Source organism: Cololabis saira, chromosome 19 (genome assembly GCF_033807715.1).
Source record: "Cololabis saira isolate AMF1-May2022 chromosome 19, fColSai1.1, whole genome shotgun sequence".
In the NCBI taxonomy this organism is placed as follows: domain Eukaryota; kingdom Metazoa; phylum Chordata; class Actinopteri; order Beloniformes; family Belonidae; genus Cololabis; species Cololabis saira.
Window position 1 is genome coordinate 40,400,120 of NC_084605.1, and position 18,965 is coordinate 40,419,084.

The 18,965-nt window shown below is 45.4% G+C and overlaps 1 protein-coding gene across 1 annotated transcript; it reads right to left on the reverse strand.

Moving 5' to 3' along the window:
- Positions 1 to 272: 272 nt before the first annotated feature.
- Positions 273 to 18,072, reverse strand: col1a1b (collagen, type I, alpha 1b). The gene is made up of 51 exons (XM_061708631.1): positions 17,852 to 18,072; positions 15,705 to 15,896; positions 15,161 to 15,180; positions 14,976 to 15,011; positions 14,165 to 14,257; positions 13,550 to 13,618; positions 13,403 to 13,447; positions 13,220 to 13,273; positions 12,971 to 13,024; positions 12,801 to 12,854; positions 12,558 to 12,611; positions 12,417 to 12,470; positions 12,268 to 12,312; positions 12,099 to 12,152; positions 11,943 to 11,987; positions 11,785 to 11,838; positions 11,080 to 11,178; positions 10,921 to 10,965; positions 10,735 to 10,833; positions 10,563 to 10,616; positions 10,359 to 10,466; positions 10,062 to 10,115; positions 9,783 to 9,881; positions 9,631 to 9,684; positions 9,383 to 9,481; positions 9,236 to 9,289; positions 9,086 to 9,139; positions 8,909 to 8,962; positions 8,744 to 8,797; positions 8,572 to 8,616; positions 8,386 to 8,484; positions 6,872 to 6,979; positions 6,655 to 6,762; positions 6,317 to 6,370; positions 6,122 to 6,175; positions 5,929 to 6,036; positions 5,738 to 5,791; positions 5,372 to 5,425; positions 5,090 to 5,251; positions 4,879 to 4,986; positions 4,573 to 4,680; positions 4,406 to 4,459; positions 4,184 to 4,291; positions 4,014 to 4,067; positions 3,784 to 3,891; positions 3,578 to 3,631; positions 3,316 to 3,423; positions 2,953 to 3,232; positions 2,683 to 2,873; positions 2,346 to 2,588; positions 273 to 1,641 (listed from the first exon to the last, which is right to left on the reverse strand). The coding sequence occupies exons 1-51, from the start codon at positions 17,931 to 17,933 to the stop codon at positions 1,495 to 1,497; spliced, it is 4,341 nt and encodes a 1,446-aa protein (XP_061564615.1). The 5' UTR covers positions 17,934 to 18,072; the 3' UTR covers positions 273 to 1,494.
- Positions 18,073 to 18,965: the final 893 nt, after the last annotated feature.

The following is an 18,965-nucleotide window of genomic DNA, read 5'->3' on the forward strand; positions in this document are numbered from 1 at the left end:
GCTACTCCTTGATTAAAAAGACTAAACTAAATATCAGCAGCACAACTGATCACTTGGAGCAATCATGTGCATAAAGAGAAAGTTTTCACTTTATTCAGTGTAACTGTTGTGAAACAGTTGGTTTTAGCACATAAGGTTAAACGCTTAAGCATCTTTTCTGCCAAAGATCCTTGCTCTGCAAATAGAAGGGGGTCGTACAGCTTCACGCTGTGTTTTCTCAATCAAACATCAGTTGCACAACAGTCACACAAAAAAAGTGAAAACTCTGCCACTGAGTAGACCACTTCACATGCTTTATTTCAGCACCCAAAATAATTAAAAACATCTCAATTTATTATACATGTACAAAATAAGTACAGAATCTCTCTTTTCAAATCATGAAAGTGGGTCTGCTTGAAATCCTTTTTTAAGAAAACCTTCGCGAAAAAAAAAAGACATCAACATACAACATAAACAACAGGGTGGGAGACGTGTGCTGATTTTTCTTCTTTTTTTTTTGTTTATAGTAAAAAGTAGTTTTCCGGGGGAGAGGAGGGGGGGGGGGGGTGGGGCAGGGCACAGAAGGACCAACAATGAACACATGGGCAGGGACATGTGAATTAACCAGAGTCACTTGCTTGCATCTACAAAGACATGGTTGTATGCATTACATCTGCAGTGGTCTCCCTTTCAGAGGACCTGTGTTAACACACCAAAACTTTAGAAGAAACAAATTGCACTGCAAAGACAACAAGACAGTCAATTTCATAGCACCAAAGGTTTGCAGGCATTAGTGGCAATAATTACAGTATGACCGTGAGAGTTTCACCATCAAATACCAAAAACGAACCGGAACCTTGTGGAGTTGGTAATAGCACCTTTGAATGTTTTTAATTTACCCCCAAAAAAAGACTTGGTGTAAAATGTTCTCATCTAAGACAACATCGTGGGTGAGGTAGCCATCTACGTATTGCAGTGGAGACGAGCGTCTTTGTCTTGCTCTGTCGTTGGTCTTTGCTGGTTTGACCAAGGTTGAGGTGTTTTTTTTTTCCTTTACGTTTTTGAAGTCAGATCAAGAAGACACTGCACACTTTTTACAATTTATTTAACACCAGAAAAATGGTACATATCACTTGTTGTTTTCAATGTCCTTCTGCAGTGGTAGAAAATGGCAAAGGTCACCTGTGTTTCATGGCATGTGGAGAACTTTCTTTTCTCAATTTCCAAGGGGAAATTTTTTCTTTTTTTCTTTTTTACACAAGTATACATTATTTTCTTGTTGCCAGTGGGAGCAAAAGATTCTCTTAAAAGTGTCCTCGTGGTTGGTTTCAGTTGACGCAGCAGTCCCAAAAACTTCTCATAATTGGAAAAGCACAAACACCGTCTTCAGTAGAGTGGTTTTTAAAGCATGTGGCCCAATGGCAGCCGAATGAGTTTTATTGTATAGAAAAATGGGGTTTAGAGATGACTGCTAGAAAAAAAAACAACAATGTCATGTCCATGTTTCTTTCATTTTTACAAGAAGCAAACGGGGCCAATTTGGACGCCAAATTCCTGATCGGGTGCACCAACATCCATAGGAGCAATGTCAATGATGGGCAGGCGGGATGTTTTTGATGTCTTGTAGTCGATGACTGTCTTGCCCCATGTGCCAGTGTGTGACTGTGGAGGGGAGTGGAGAGGAGAAACAGTCAAGACAGTGCTTGGGAATAACAGCTTAATATCTATCACATTAATAACCTCCAAATTGCTCAATTTGTATATGGTTCTTTAAATAAAACTCTTGCTAACTTTTTTCACAATTTCTTTTCCGCGAACAATGAATTTCATAATTCTTCAACCCGTAAAGCCTCCCAGCTTCGGCCCCCACAATCACTAACTATTACGTCTTAATTTAAGATCTCTTGCAGAAGTTCAAAGATGTGGAATTCACTTCCTCCCCACCTTGTCAAACTTTCTCATGAATTATTTAAAAAATCTGTGAAACATATTTAGCTATATCAATAGCTTAATAATATGATGTAAACTTCTACTTACTCACATTTGTCTTTTTTCCTCATTTTTATACAGTAGTGTAGTTTTTTTATTTTTTTGGGTATGTACTTTTTTCTTTTCTTTGTGTGTATGTGTGTGTGCCGTGTGTGTGCTGCGTATGATATGCATTAATGTCCATGATAATGTCCATTTTTATGCTCATTTAAGGAAGTCCTCTCGTCAAGCCCCTAGAGGGTTTGTTGGACCTCCTTGCATATATGCTGTCTACTGTTTTTTTATGGTATTACTGACTTTTTAATATGTGCTAAATAAAAAAATCAAATCAGCTGTGGGCGGTTTGGGAACATTCATCAAACGTAGGGGGGACTCACCGTGCAGCCGTCCTCGCTGACGCTGTATGTGAAGCGGCTGTTGCCCTCCGCTCTGATCTCCACGTCGTTGGAGCCCTGGAGAAGCAGGGCCTTCTTCAGGTTGCCGGAGGAAGAGTCCATGTAGGCGATGCTGTTCTTGCAGTGGTATGTGATGTTCTGAGAGGCCTGGTTGGACATGAGGCGCATGAAGGAGATCTGGATGTTGACATCCTCGGCGTCAGCGCCGTTGCCGCCATACTGGAACTGCGTGTCGGAGGGAAGCAAAGGCATGGTGTCAGTTGCTCGTCGGTACAGTTTTGAGTAAAATCTAGCGTTATTTTGCGGACAGCCTTCCCACCTGGGATCCACCGGTCATGGACTCGCTGAACCAGACGTGCTTCTTCTCTCTGATGTTCTTGCTGCGGTACCAGTTCTTCATGGGGATGCTGGACTCGCTGGGGTGGATGCAGGTCTCGCCAGTCTCCATGTTGCAGTGGACCTGGATGGCGTCCAGAGCGGATCCCTGGTTGGGATCAACCCAGTACATGCCTGGAATACAAGACCATGGAAGAGTGTCACAGTGAGCTCACGCTTGGTTCCCGGTCCCAGATCCCGGGTCTGCACTCACCGCTCTTCCACTCGGGGTGGCACATCCTCAGGTCACGGCAGGTGCGTGCAGGGCTCTTCTGGGTACCGTCGGGGCTGCGGATCTTCTCCACCTTCTGGGTCAGGGTCTTGAGGGTGACGTCAACCTCCATGTCGCGGTCGCGCAGCATGTTGGGGTCGTCGGCACGGTAGCCTCCACGCATGGGATCGGGGGCCTTCTCCTGGATGGGCTGGCTGACGAAGTCAAATCCGCCACCGGGAGCTCCGGGGGGTCCGGCGGGTCCGGGAGGTCCAGGAGGACCCTGTCATCCACAAACAAGAGTCTGACAAACTGCCGACACATTGCGAAAGGTGCAACGTGAGGAAAGACAACAGTGGAGCTTACAGCAGGTCCCATCTCTCCATTGCGACCACGAGGTCCAGGGGGTCCGACGGGTCCGGGCAGACCGTTCATGCCATCCTTACCAGGGGAGCCGCTGCTTCCAGAAGGTCCCTATGAAGCAAAACCCCATGATCACTGGACGGAAACATCCGCACGGATCGCTATTTTATTGCAAATGAATATCCATATAGCTATCTTTTTTGACACGATGACGAATCCAGATGGATAATGCTAATCAACGACATATTAAAACAGCTGGACTTACTCGGGGTCCGGCAGGTCCAGAGGCACCAGCAGGTCCTCTCTCTCCAGGACCTCCCTAGAAACATGTGAAGTACCAGCATTAGATATAGTTTATAACAGCTGAAGTAAAAGAAACATCCTTTGATGCAAAAAAACTGTGACAGCATCAAGTCTTGCATGTAAATTGGAAGAATTTCATGTCTTTCAGAGGGTGAAAAATCTACTCACAGCAGTTCCGGGGAGACCCTGCATGCCGCTGAATCCTCTGTGTCCCTTGTGGCCTCTATCTCCAGCCTCACCAGCCTCTCCTCTGTCTCCCTTACCACCAGCGGGGCCCTGGGGGGAAGAACATGTGCAAGACGGCCATCACACACTGAGGCAGATCTGGGGCCACACGGCTAAATTATTGCGTATGAAAGAAAATGCGAATGGATCATGTCAAGTGTTAGAGAACGTACAGCACCACCACGGGCACCAGCAGGGCCGGAAGGACCGGCGGGACCAGCGGAACCCTGAAACAAAAAGAGACAGCAAAAATGAAGTTACGGTGAAAATACACGCCACATTGATTTGGTTCATCCTGCAAAGGGTGTAAAAAAAGGTTGCAGAAGAAGGAGAAGAAACTTACACTCTCTCCACGGTCACCAGTTTTGCCAGAGGGACCAACAGCACCAGGGGCTCCAGGAGCGCCAGGAGCTCCAGGGGGTCCAGCATTACCGCCCTCACCACGGTCTCCCTAAAGATGCACATCACCACTTTATTATTTATCTTTTTAAGAAGCAGATTTGATATTTTGACATTGCTGTAGTCCTTGAATATGATAAAGATGAGTCCTTTGGAAGGGGATTACCTTGGGTCCGGGAGGTCCATCCCGACCAGGGGCACCATCGTGACCTTGGGATCCCTGTGGAAGAGCATCAGAGGAGGTGGGTCATCCCTGAACAACAGTGAACTACGGATGCATACCCTTCAGCCAATGAACTAAACATCAGTATCTGCCAAAGCAAGACCTCGTACCTCGCGACCAGCCTCTCCAGTAGCACCAGACAGTCCGGGGGGTCCGGCGGGTCCGGGGAGTCCACGCTCACCAAGTTGTCCAGAGGGTCCCTGCTTTCCAGGCTCACCCTAAAAAGCAGAGAGGGCCGGTTATCTGGAGGCGGACGGACGCTCAGAGAAAGCCCCTGCGGGCTTTTCCAATAAAGGACAATGTTGTGCGCAAGTTACACGTTGAAAACTTTTATTTTCCCCCACAAGAGGGAATTGGAACAGATTATTTGTTCATCAATCAAAGATTTGAAGTGGATAGACTGGAAGAGTACTCACAGAAGGTCCGGGCAGACCGGAGAAACCGCGCTCTCCACGCTGACCAGGGAGACCTACAATACCACGGGGGCCAGAAATACCTTGGGGTCCAGGGAGACCAGCGGGACCCTGCGATGAAGGACAACGTGTTCAGTGAGCAGGCAATTATTCATATTGAGGGACTGAGTGGTGGAGTTGTTCTCAGCGATCACGATGCTAACTGAACACTTACGAGGGCTCCATCGGGGCCAGAGGATCCCCTCTCTCCGGAGAGTCCAGGAGCTCCGACACCACCGACCTCTCCGGGGCGACCAGCAGCACCAGTCTCACCGCGACCTCCTCTGGGTCCGTCTTTGCCAACGGGTCCGGAAGGTCCGGGGGGTCCACCAGCGCCCTGAAAACATGGGTGGGATGTTAAGACACAGGTGGCTCAGGAGTTGACCGCTAGGGATTGTTGCTGCCCGGGGAGCTCTCAGACTGAACCCCAGGTCATCAGGCGTGTGGGGGAACTCACAGATGGGCCAGGAGGTCCAACTCTGCCAGCGGGTCCAGGGAAACCAGTAGCACCCTACAAAAACACACACTTTGTTGAGCTAAATCAAACTTAATGAGCGACACATTTCAATAATACAAAATGATTGTATGAGTGTTTTTGTATCCTAATAAATATTTTATGCTTTTCCCATTTTGCTAGTCAACAATAACAATGTTTTTATTGTTTTTAAGGCCACGTGGCCCAATATCTCAAAAGTGTGGAAGAGAAACAGCAGTTTAACTGGTTGACTTTTACATTAAAAGTAGTCCATGTCCCTGTTCTCACCATCACTGTGGTTTGTGTCGTCTAAATCTATAAAATATCAGCTTTCTGATGAATACTTACAGGAGATCCAGCACCACCGCGAGCACCTTTGGGTCCAGCAGGACCAGCAGGTCCCTGAGGAAAGAAAGATTTTAAGTAAATTTCAGTCCAATAAGAAATATACACAATGTAATGTAAATATCATGCAATCATTTTTTTTTTGGGGGGGGGGTTATGTGAAAGGTAATAGCATATTTTGTGCATGAATCAACCTGAGGTCCAGAACCTCCGACGGGTCCACCGGGTCCAGGGGCACCAGCATCTCCTTTGGGTCCAGAGTCACCACTCTCTCCCTTGGCACCAGGCTGACCATCAGCACCCTGAAGAAAAGGTTCAAGAGACAACACTGACGTCTGCTTTCTTGTCCCAGCTCTGGTCAGAAATCAGGCCCAGTGTCCTACTCACAGGAGGTCCAGCAAATCCAGCGGGTCCAGCAGGTCCATTCTCTCCACGGTCACCCTGTTGGAAGATGAACAAAGTTCATGTTATCACGTGAAGACAGTGTCCAAAGCAATCATTCACTGAGGAATCACATCTATCTTTTGAAAGCGGTTGATTATTTCAGTGTTAATTGGCGTATAAGTTTGTAGAAGAACTTACAGGGGAACCGCGAGGACCGGTAGGTCCAGAAACTCCAGGAGGTCCGCCCTCACCCTGAAATCAGAGGTGGAAAAAAAACTAGAGGTCAGAAGGCATTAATGACCAAAACACCAACATGCAGGTATCATATTAACACACAGCATATCCTTTTTAATACATCTTAGATATTACACTAAACATATGAGATGTGGTATTTTTGATAAAATCACAGGAATGCCTAAAAAGATACTATTTTTACATCAGGTTAACACCTGAAACCTAAAAATACCTAAAAATCATGCAAAAGTTCATCAGAACCATGAACCTGTGGGTCAAATGAAAACTTCCCTGGATCTCACCTTCTCACCCTGAGCACCAGGAGGTCCGGGGACTCCGATAGCGCCGGTCATACCACGCCCGCCATCTTTGCCAGGTGCACCATCAAGTCCCTTAGCGCCGCCATCACCCTAGAGAGACAGAAATGTTGTGGAGAAGTTAAAATGATGTTGTAGGCGGACAGTGTCCATCCTTAAAACATCTCCTAACAAAGATACGGTATGTAGTCGTGGTACTCACTCTCTCTCCCTTGGCACCGGACATGCCGCTGGCTCCTCTCTCGCCGGGCATTCCCTGCATACCAGGGGCTCCCACACCACCGGGGGCACCACCGACACCAGGCTCACCCTGCACACAAGCACCAGGACATCAATGTTCACATTAGCAACCAAAGATGAGATCAGCTACAGATGCTCGGGACTGTAGGGGTTGGGGGTTCAGCTGGCCAACCAGTTAGCGTCAGAATGAAAAACACTGTAAAAAGTTTTCTGTGGAATCACCACAGTTAAAACGACTGTTTAGGAAAAGCAAGTTACCAGGAATAGTTACTGAACAACTGTTACACAATATGTATTGATGGTACTGTGGGATGCAATGGTCTTGTTTTTAATACTCACAAGGGCTCTAATAGACCTCACACTGAGAAAGTCCTTGCTCGTTTATTGTATATGAACCTGTTTCTCATAATTATGAGGAAGTGAAGGCTGCCCTCTGCACAATCACATGACAGATGCATCTGAGAAAGTTCCTGCACCGTGTCTTATTTATTATTAAATCTGAGACTATCTCAGCATGATGAGCACCATTGTAACTGCTGAAATCTGATTGTGAGCTGCTGCAGAGCGGCTCCGACCTTCCTGCTAGTTTAATCAGCTCCAGCAGCAGCTGAGTTGGTTCCTGCATCACCGTGTGTGTAAATCCACCTGTACATGAGTACAGTGGAGCCACACTCAGCCACAACAAGCTTTCCTTTTTAGGCTACTGATAGTTTATGAATATATAGCTTTGGGGTGGGTAAACATTTAACTGAGGCACAATCGTCTTAAATAATGATACAGAAAATATATGTTTGACCATAAAACTGAATAAATTATCTATTCATGAACCATCTAACAGCACTAAAGCAGATGATTTAATCCCCTCTAGAGATTTAAAATACTGTGTGTGTGTGTATATATATATATAAACTAAACTGGCTTATTTGCAAAATAAAGATGAGTTTTTGTGATGTGAAAAGACCAGCTAGCCTCAATAATCAGCATAAAGAGCGGCAGTACTGCAGGCTGGGTGCTGTCAGATGTAAAGATCAATAAACCCTTATGGTAATTTTACAAGGAAATAATTGAAGCCTCTTCAGGATGAAGCAGGTCGACACATACGGAGAAATGTCCCCCAATCAGTGATTCCATCAAAGTGTACGGGCAAGATGAACCTGGAAACAGCAAGACGTCTTTTCCTGAAACATATTCCTGTCTGCAACCTCGACAGTGATGGGATTTAAATGATACCCAACACTTTCCTGATCTTTGTTGCTTTGAATTGTTTTTCGAACAAGGATCTTCTGCGCTCCCATCGTAGCTCATTTTTTACAGTGATTAAGACCTTTGATGGTTGTGTTTGCAAACGCCATTTGTTAAAAATCGCAAAGCTGTTTTATGTATTTCGGAGTCTCAGACAGAGTCCAAGCTCCAACGTAAGGGAAGAATCAGCGTTTCACAATGTTTCACCATACCCTGGTTTCTCCTCAAACGTACCTTGGGACCATCGCTACCACCAGCACCAGTAGCACCACGAGCTCCAGTTGGGCCAGCGACGCCGGGGGCACCACGCTCTCCGGGGAAACCTCTGTCACCCTGACACAATACAGAGACACATCATTTACGGCCTTTCTGGAGAGGATTTTGACAGAGCTTTACTCCTGAAGTGCATTAAGTACTCACTCTGGGTCCAGATGGGCCTGAAGGTCCACCCTCACCGGGGGCACCCTGAACAAAAGAGAAAGATTGGGGTTAGCACATCATCAGTCCTTTCTAACTAAAACTATACAACATGGAGCCTCAGTTTCATATTCAAAGTAAAGGTTAATGTGTTACAATTCCTGGTGGGTCATACCTGATCACCGGGCTTTCCAGTCTCACCAGTAGCACCTTGGGGTCCAGGAAGACCCTGCACAAAAAGAGAAGATGGATGATGTAACAAATAGAGTTGTGGCAGCATCTAGAAGTATAATCCCAAGCAAGGGGAGTGTGGGCTCGTTGGGTTCCCCTCAGAACACACCTGGAATCCAGGGGGACCGCCGGGTCCCTGCTCTCCCTTCTCTCCAGCAGGTCCCTGAATCAGACAAGGGCAAAAAAGATATTTCACACTCATTTTTCATGAATTTGCCAAATGAAATGTTGTGGTCAACAAAATGGAAACACGTGTTGAACCCGATGAAGAAGGTGGGGTACGTACACCAGGGCCAGAAGGTCCAGGAGCACCAACATCACCGTCTTTGCCAGGGGCACCCTGAGGACAAAAACATGACCTTATCAATTATCGTTTTTTCTGTTATTTGTAGTGGAGCCAGATTTGCATAGATTTGAAAACATATCCACTACTTACAACGCCTCCAGCAGCTCCACCGGGACCTCTCTCGCCAGGCTTGCCACCCTCACCCTGTGAAAAACACACACATATTCAGACCTTCCCTCTCTGGAAACAAAATGTAAATATGTGATGAAAAAGGGTGGAGGTCGTCTTTGAACTCACAGCGGCTCCCTTGGGTCCGGGGAATCCCATAACTCCGGGCTGTCCTCTGGCTCCAGAGGGGCCACCGGGTCCAGGGCGACCATCTTGTCCGGGAGCACCCTAAGGATTATTGAGACGAGACAAGACAGAATCAAATAAACATTTACAACAATTTGTGTCAATTCTTTCCAGCTTCATTTTTTTTCTGTGACCTAATATTCTGAACGTGTTCAAAAATCAAGTCCGCTCATCAGGCGCTCGGTACTTACAGAGGGTCCAGCTTTGCCATCAGGGCCAGGGCTGCCAGGGCTACCAGTCACACCCTAAGGAGTAAAGGTTTGCATGTGAGATTTATAGAAAAAATCAATATGTGTGAGCTTATTTTCATAGATTTTCAATTCAGGGTTTCACAGAAGCTCACCTTGGATCCAGGAGCGCCAGGGGCGCCGGAGGTTCCGGACTCGCCAGTGGCTCCTTGGGCTCCCATTGCTCCGGGGGCACCGCGCTCACCAGGGGCACCCTGTGAACGAGTGAAGGAAAGTCAGGAGGAATGAAAACGTGGTTTGACTTCACAGTATGAAGCAAAATGATCATCTTGTAGCTTCTGGTTGAAGATATTAATACATTCTATGAGCCAAAGTTTTGTTTATATCTTCTCTGGAACGGACTGCGTTATTGCTGAACAGACGAACCAACTCACCTTTCCGCCAGCAGTTCCATCAGAGCCAGGGAAACCACGAGCACCAGGTCCACCCTAGAAACACAGACACCGTCTACATCAGCCACCGGAGCACAGCTATCAGCTCAAGCTGGGGGAAACCCCCTGGGAATTTAACCTGCTCTAAACATGTGAGCTTGCAGAAACACAACTTGGATGGGATGGTTTTGCTATGTTTATGCTAGATTGCTACTTAGCAACCAAATAAAATACAACTAGAAGTACATTTGCAACTGAGAGAAGTCTGAAAAATCTGAACTAAAAGAGAAAGCAGCATACACGCTCTCCATTGGGTCCACGGGGTCCAGCACCACCAGGCTCTCCACGGGCTCCTCTCTTTCCTTCCTCACCAGAGGCTCCACTGAGTCCCTGAACTCCAACGGGGCCCTGGATTAAAAAAGAAAACCAAACATTTTATTTCCTGATATCACACAAAGTGATGACTGAATGAAAAAAGTGCTATCGGCGCAGTCTGCAACTTACAGCCTCACCCTTGGCACCAGGCTCTCCCTTAGGGCCAGAAGGACCGGGGTCACCCTGTTGGAAGATATACGCACATTTAAATCATGTTCATTTAGATAATCCTGCAGCTACATAATATAGTAGAGTACAGCCCCACTAAGGCTGAAAATGTCCACAGTAAGCAGTCACTCACATTGTTACCCTTGGGGCCAGGAGCACCAATAGCTCCCTGAGCTCCACCAGGACCGCGAGCACCGGGGAAACCAGGAGCACCAGCAATACCAGCAGCACCCTGTTGGAGAAAGAGAACTGGGAAGTAAGAGCACTGCGTATACTAACTTCTAATGGAGAAACCATGATCGGTGTGTACCACACTTACAGTAGCACCCTTAGCACCAGGGGAACCATCGGATCCAGGAGCACCCTGTTCCAAGAATAACACAAATTAAATGATTCGTAGTTGTTGGTTTTTTTGTCAAATATGTGAATAAATATTTGAAAAAGATGTCCCAGGTCAGTTCATTCAAGATCTACTCACAGCAGCGCCAGCAGCTCCAGCGGGTCCTGGGTTACCGGCCTCACCACGAGCTCCCTGGGGTCCCTCAGATCCACGACCTCCCTGAGGACCAGTCTCTCCCTGTGGGGGGAAGCAATTACAGCTCCTTTAATATAACCTGATTGCTAAAACGTTTACTGGATCAAACCGTTAACAGAATGAATCAAGTAGACTGAATTCATAGAGTCTGATTCTCATCAAAGTCCAGTTACCGGTTGCTTTTTTTCCTGCTCAGTCATGTATGACTGCATAATATGAGACGGCACCCTGACATCAAAATAGATGCACTAAAGTCAGGTGAGGAGAAGCAACAGAGGAAATGTTGAGGCGTACTAAAGCCACCTGGACTCTGCAGGGCTGGACCAGATCTGGCTTTGCTTTTCTGTCATAGGAAACTTCTAAATCTTTGCTGATGAAGTTGAGAGTCTAATTCATCTGCAGGATTTAATTTGGGAGGTTTTTTTTTTCTAAAATTAAGACTCCCTGCATTTTGAACAAGCAAAATCCAAATATCATCCACGGTTGGGCCTAATCCGTACTTTTGTTTGTTTATGTTTACTAATAGGAGATTACAACAGAAAAACAGGAAGTGGGATTTTTTACGTCGTGTCACGTTCCTTCTACCTTGGTCCTGGCTAATATGGTCAGATGTTTCAAGAGAAGTGTTCAAGACATTGCGTGACTCACCTTAGCACCAGCACCACCAGGGAATCCAGGGGGGCCTGAAGGTCCGGTAGATCCCTAAATATCCATAAACAGGATATTATCAGACATACTGTTTGATTCAAAACACTGGATTGAGCTTCTGGCTCTAGCAGTTATCAGTCATCAAACACGACACTTACAGGAGGACCGGCAGGACCAGTGTTGCCATCGTTACCACGAGCACCCTGCAGGAGAGCAGGGGGAGAGAATCAATCAGAAACACCGCACATAAAACAACCATCCTCCTCTAGAGGTTCAAAGTGTTTCCAAGCGACTACAGAGAGAAACATGCTTACAGAGGGGCCAGAGGGTCCGGGGCGGCCTCTCTCACCAGGAAGACCACGAGCACCCTGGAAAAGACAAAAATCAGAGCACTTTTAGCCTGACAGGAAAAGGAAACGTCAGATTCTAAATGCCTTCAAATCATTTATACGTGTGAAACCTGACAGGTGTTACTAAACGTACCATGGCGCCAGGGATACCGTTCTCACCAGAAGCACCAGGCTCTCCCTGTGGACGAGTTCAGAGAGGAAACAGAGATTACCTCTGCACGGTTTATACATAATGATGCTTTTTTTTTAAAGAAAAGAGGTTTGTTCTCATGTCCACCCTACCTTGGGGCCAGCAGGTCCACCGTCTCCCTTGGCTCCGTCCAGACCGCTGAATCCCTGAGGACGAGATCAGTGAGCATGAGCAGATCAGGTCACTGCTGTGACAGAATGTGACGACAGTCGAAACTGATCATTAAAACTCACTCTGTGTCCCTTGATGCCGGGGAGTCCAGGAGTTCCAGGGAATCCACGAGCACCCTGCATGGGAGGGGGGGGGAAATGTCAGTGAGTGAAGACAAACCACAACCAGGGCTAGATCTGTTGAATATACCGGTAAGTTGAAAACAAACAGTTTTGTTTGCTACATAAACTACTAAACTGTGTTGCCTTAACTATCAGGTTTCACGCAGAAGTCTTGGTTTTACGACTGATCTTTTCCTCACTCACCTGGGGGCCGGAAGGTCCACGCTCACCGGGGCGTCCAGCTTTGCCAGCCTCACCCTTCACAATCACACAGGGACAGATAAGGATTTCAACCACCGCATGAAATCATGATGTAACATCAAAAACATTTTTAAAAAAGGACGTGAAGCAAAAGTCGACAGTTAATCACTTACATCATCTCCGTTCTTTCCGGGGGGACCATTGGAACCACGGGGACCCATGGGACCCTAAGATAGAAATAAATGACACAATTGATGTCAAAACAAATATTTTCTGGGATACTTGCAGGCACGTGTTATTGTGTCAGAGAAGTTCCTGCAGATCTCCCTTCACAACAGCCTCTTCAATTTTATTGGTTCATTGATGTGGATAAATCTCTCCCAAGATGAACATTTATTACGTAGATTATCAGAAACACTCACAGGTGCGCCAGGCTCGCCAGGCTCACCGGGAGGTCCATTGAAACCCTGAGGACCCTGATAGACAACAAAAAAAGCAGAGTTTGATAAATATCTTATATATTTGATGGAAGAAAAATATTTGGTGCAAACTGAAATGAGAGTTTTTGACTTGTTTGACTGTCATTTAATCAAAGAATGACTTACAGAGGAACCGGCAGATCCAGGGGGACCACGGGAACCCATGGGACCCTATTGATGAAGGTAAGAAAATAAAGTTTTAGTTTTTCTTGCTGCTATCAAACTTATTTTACAAATAGTAGCGTTAGGTTTGCAAGAGGAATGCTTTCACACCATTGGGCCAGGGACAGGTGGGCCGCTGGATTTGGAGGGGTCCATGTAGCTCATCTGAGGAGAGAAGTTCTGTGACGGGAGAAGACAGAGAATTAGTTGCTGAGGTTTGGAAAAACAAAGCATGAAAGGATCATACCAGCTCAAAAACAAAGTCCCTCTTCCCCCACACTTCTACTCTCTCGCTGCCGTTTCGGCCCGTTACCTCTAAGTGGAGGGGTCGCCACATTGGCACAGGTTTTACACCAGATGTCCTTTCTGACGCACCCCGCAAGTACGGGGAGACACACACAACCATTTCCCTCACACTTCCACTGTGTTGTTGACCGAGATAAAGTACTATTGGGTTAAATATGAGCTGAACTTTAAGACTGTACATAGTGTAGTTGCTTTCATGTGTACGTTAAGCCGTCTAAGGTGATGGGAGCATAAACCTGTGGGACAGGGGAGCTGTCCCCCCCTAGTGCTGAACACACACAGGTCATTCCCTCATCTTCTTCACCCTCCAGTCTGCTTATTGAAATGTGCTGAACACTGAATCCACTGCAGAGTGAACATGATTTTTCTAAATATTTTTAGGCCTCGCTTGAATAGATTTGAGTGGGTTTTGTTACTTACTCCGCCAAGGCCAGGTGGTCCAGGGGGGCCGGGTGGGCCGGGGAGGCCGGGAGTTCCAGGGATTCCATCTGGGCCGGCAGGACCAGCAGGACCCTGCAGACACGTCAGTCAGCAAATACTCATCACTAATATTTCAACTATGAAGAAACTAACAGAATCAGTTTTACAGCAGAAGATTGATTTAAGATGTTTCTGTTTTACACTTGAGGTGAAGAAGAAGAAAAATAGAGGTATGGTCTTCAATAAACACTAAAAGTTTCCCCTTTGCTGTGATTTAATTGTTTATTTTTAAAACTATTTCCCACTTGTGACTTTTGAACTCTCATTAACCTTTTGACCTGGTTACCAGAGGTCGTCAGAGACTATGACGTCACAGCCGCTTCATCAGCATTTACGTCTATTTTTAGGGGGTCTTTTGTAAAATAAGAGTGGGACTGTGTATCTTTTAGCAGTTTGCGCCTCTAACTGGTGATTCATTCACATTACAACACCAGGAAAACAAACAGAAGCAATTTAAATGCAAAAAGGAAAAGATGCCGATCGGAAAATTTGTGCTGAAATTTTGCAGGCTGCTTCAGCCAGTAAAATGTTTTGTAAGGAAACATCTTGTTTTGACTGATGCATCTTACTTCTTTCAGGCAGGATATATTCATCATTAAAAGTATTTAAAAGAAGATCCATTAAATATTAAGAAGCTTAGGTTTTGCCTCTATGTACAGTCTTGTTCAAAACTGTTTAAATGTGATTTGCAGAGCAGCAAAGAGAATGTTTCCTGTAGAGTCCAAATAATGTTGAAAAAGGTGAAACGTACCTGGTCTCCGTCAGGTCCAGGGGGTCCAGCTGGGGTCTAAAAACAAGTAAAAAGCTGAATTAAGCTATGCTTAAAAGCATTAAAGCCAAGATTTAGCAGTTTAATATCTTTGATGAAGTTAATAAAGTGTGGACTCTAATCTCACTTTGTTTACAAGTTTATAGAAAGTCAAAAGGGCTAAATACCTCAGGGCCTGGCATCTCACCTGAGGGAGCAACAGAAAAAGAAATGTCAGCAATCTCTGTCACAATTTCACTCAGATTTAAAATAGTCTACGACTGAATGTTGTTAGGTGAAGCTTAGCACGAGGCTGCAAACGGAAATCCACCATAGCCGGAAGCAGGGGGTTAAGCTCATAATGTGTGCATGTTTTAATCATTATTTATTTGCTGGTAGATATGAAAAGTACAGGTCATCTTTGCAGTGGTGCTGCAGGCTTGGTTGAAAATTACATATTCAATATCAGATTCCACCAAAGAGCAGATATAATCCACTGTTTGAAAAATGTATACATATCGTCATAAAGAGGAGCTGAACTGTAATATAATCCAAAGCAAATGTTTTCTGAATGAAATCTTCAAGCAAGCAGGGTGGACGGCGGGCAGGTGAGCTGGAGGCCTCCAGTCCATTCGTGACCAGACAGACAGAAGCGGGGAGAGATGCGGTTGGAGCAAACTACAGTAGGTGGCGCCACAAGGCTAATAAGACCACGGGAGTGGTGTGGAGTACCATCGTCAGGGCAGATGGGGCAGCACTCTCCATCGGGGATGTATGGGTCCTCGCAGTCGGATGTGTCTTCACAGATTACGTCGTCGCACAAGGCATTGCCGCTGTCGCACACGCAGATCTGGCAGGGCTCGGGTTTCCATACGTCCTTGTCATTGTACAACTGTCCGTCTACCTTGCAGCTGCCAAGTGTGCCTGGAGAAAAAAAGAAAAACGTCACGATGAGCTTGGTGCTACTGACTGGGAAAAAAATGAGGACACATAAATGTCGTGTGACTGGGAAGAAATCAGAAAACTAGTTTCTGTGAAGATAGCGCAGGTGAACTTTTGTTTGTCCACTGCTACAGCTACACAGGTGCACGTTATAGCTGAAGAGATTTGTGCTCGTGGACAAGATTCTCAGTAAAAATGAAGGAGGCTGAAACCATGATTCACATCATCTGATGTGTGCAGTTACTTCCAGTCCTCACAGACCATAAAATCATAAAATCAATGCTTTAGCCATTGTTGTCATGGTTTCTTTGAAATGTGTAGACTCATTAAACTTCAAAAACTAAAAAGATTGCTAATATTCTCCTTTATTTAAGTGTTAATTGAACTCATAAAATGACTTTACTTCAAATATCGTAATATTATTACATGTTGACAGCATTCCTAACGGTATGTGCCACCTGCTTCCAGATCTGTTTTTTAATTTGTACAAACTTTAAGAGCCCTGTAAGTTTCAAATGAACTAACAACTAAACATAACTTTAACTTTAGCTTTATCTAATTAAAACAGTTTTTTTCTTATTTTAAAATAAATGCAACTATACTTTGGTAATGTAACATTTTTTGAATTGGTGGTTGGTGGAGAGTGGTGGCAAAATATGCTGAAATGGGAAACACAATTACAGAGAAATGGTTGGATAAACCCTTATGAAAATTAAAAACAAAAAGAAAAAAAAAATATATTTTGCCAGAGAGTAAGTACCGTGGTAACTAAGAAAGTTGCTGTAGACCTTTATAATGCGTGACTTCTGCTAGTTTAGGGGGGCAAGGCTTTAATCTGTGGTTGCTATGGCCAGCCCTCCGCCACATCATCAGTCTGGTTATCATTTCTCAAACTGGTGCAGCAGTTAAATCTGTCAAACTCAATAAATGGGTCTGTTAATGATTTACACAATTAGAAACACTTGGCTGAGAGCAGAAACATGGTCAAAGCTCAAAGGAATTTGGAGGCCATTTTTTGTGAGTCCTAGCCCTGGACAGGAAAAAAAGACCCCAGAAATGACTGTCCAGTATTCCTGCTGAGGTCTCGCCCAGGTGATTCCAATGAGGAGCCAATAATGGGATTTTACTGTGGGTCATCCCAAGTGTCGCTGGAGCATGCGTGGTTGGGCCTTGTGGATGATAGGTGTAGCTGCAGTTCCAGTCTTCACCACCGAGTGGCGCTGCTGTCCCGCTAAACGGGGCCTCCCGCGCCCCTTCTGAGATGGTGATTACTCGAGGTCTAGACAAACCTATTTCACCGTCGACGTCACACTTTAGCGATTTTTTCCGTTCTTTTTTTCCCCCCGCTAACCAAGTCCTGTTAAAACGTTTAGTTCAACGTGACAACCCCCCCAAAAAAACATTTCTGCAAAAGTTTTACATCTTCTTTGACGGGGAGAACCTCACAGAGCTCATGCCTGCTCTGTTTTGATGTGTTTTAATGAAATAATCAACTTTCTTAAGAAAGAGGTCTTCTGGTTTAAACAAACAGTCGATGAATAAAATGTAATAATGAACACTGGCTATCAAAAAATCTGCACGACTGTGTTTGAACAGAAGTCCTGGCACTGCGCATCAGAGACAATGCAGCTGCTCCCCTCGGAGCGCTCCGGCAGGGCGCACACTGAGCATGTATCTGCACGTCAGTGAAAGCAGCAAACAAGGTGGAAAAATCCAATCTATATATGTAAAAAAAATAATCCTATTTGCTTCCAGATCTCCAGAAAAAGAAGAAAGAAAGAAAAAAACTCCCCACAGTGCAAGAACCCAGTGGATTCAGGCATCACGCAGAATCATTTCCAGCAAACTGCTCAGCATCCTTTCGGACTTTTCTACATCCTGAAAGTGCCACCGTCCAAAAAGAAAAGAAAAAAGGTATGTTTGAAAGGGATACTTACTATCATCCTCGCCTTGACTTCTCACCAAAAGCACTGATGCGCTGAGCAAAAGCGCTAACCGGATATCCACAAAGCTGAACATGTCTAAATATTAGACATGTAGATTCTTTGTGGCTGGGGAAATCCTCTTTTTCTCCTCAGACGCCACTCATACAGGGTAGGGTCCGGTCTGTGTGATAACTCCAATCCAGACCCTAGCAGAAACTCCCTACTGCTAAACAAATGGGTCAGCTTGGCTTTTATATGCCAAAACTTTTGGGGAGGTCCTGGACGCACCAGAGAACTTGTACATGTTCTAGTCTCAGGGTTCCTCCTTCACCGGAGAGAGAGGGGGAGAGAGAGAGAGGGGGGCTGTCTTTAAACATGTCAAACAAGTTCACGCCTCAGCTCAAACGTGGATGGTGAGGAAAGTCATCATTTGCGCGCCGACTTGCAGCTGCTTACACGTCTTTTATCATCGATTCACTCTCGATGTGGATTTCCTTAATTGAGCCTTGTGTTGACGTGTTTTGTGTTTTGAGCTGCCAGAGTGAGACCTCGTGTCGCTGCGTTTAGAGGGGATTTATTCATTGGCGAGGTGATCTACTTCACCAACTTCAGTTTCGTCAAGGATATGAAGAGTCCCGGTCTTATTTAGGAATTTTTGTTTGTTTTTTTACTTGATGAAAGTAAAATTATCAGAAGGGAGAGGAAGGAAGGAGTTCTAGGTGTCGTAGGAGGATGTATCAGCCCAAGCTGCGTGTGCGTAATTTTACGCACGGAGAGAAACGGTCATTTGTAGTTCCTCGAAGAACAATCAGGGGTTTACCTACAATTAATTAGGTGGCTCATCCTTTTCTGTAGTATCGCATCAGGAAACATATTATTATAGTGCATATAGCCTGTATTTTTGTTGGCCTACACACTATATCCCCAGGTATCCAACTTCTGCAAAGAGCTACAGATACGCTTTCAGGATGTGCAGCCTAAATGTGTGATTACAACAGCATTGAATAAAGTTGCAGTTATTTCATGAATAAAATAACAACAAATACGATGTCACTATCCGACATGAGCACCAAATACGTATTTCACCCCTTCATTGTTTCAACCATCTCTCGGCAACTTTGTTCCA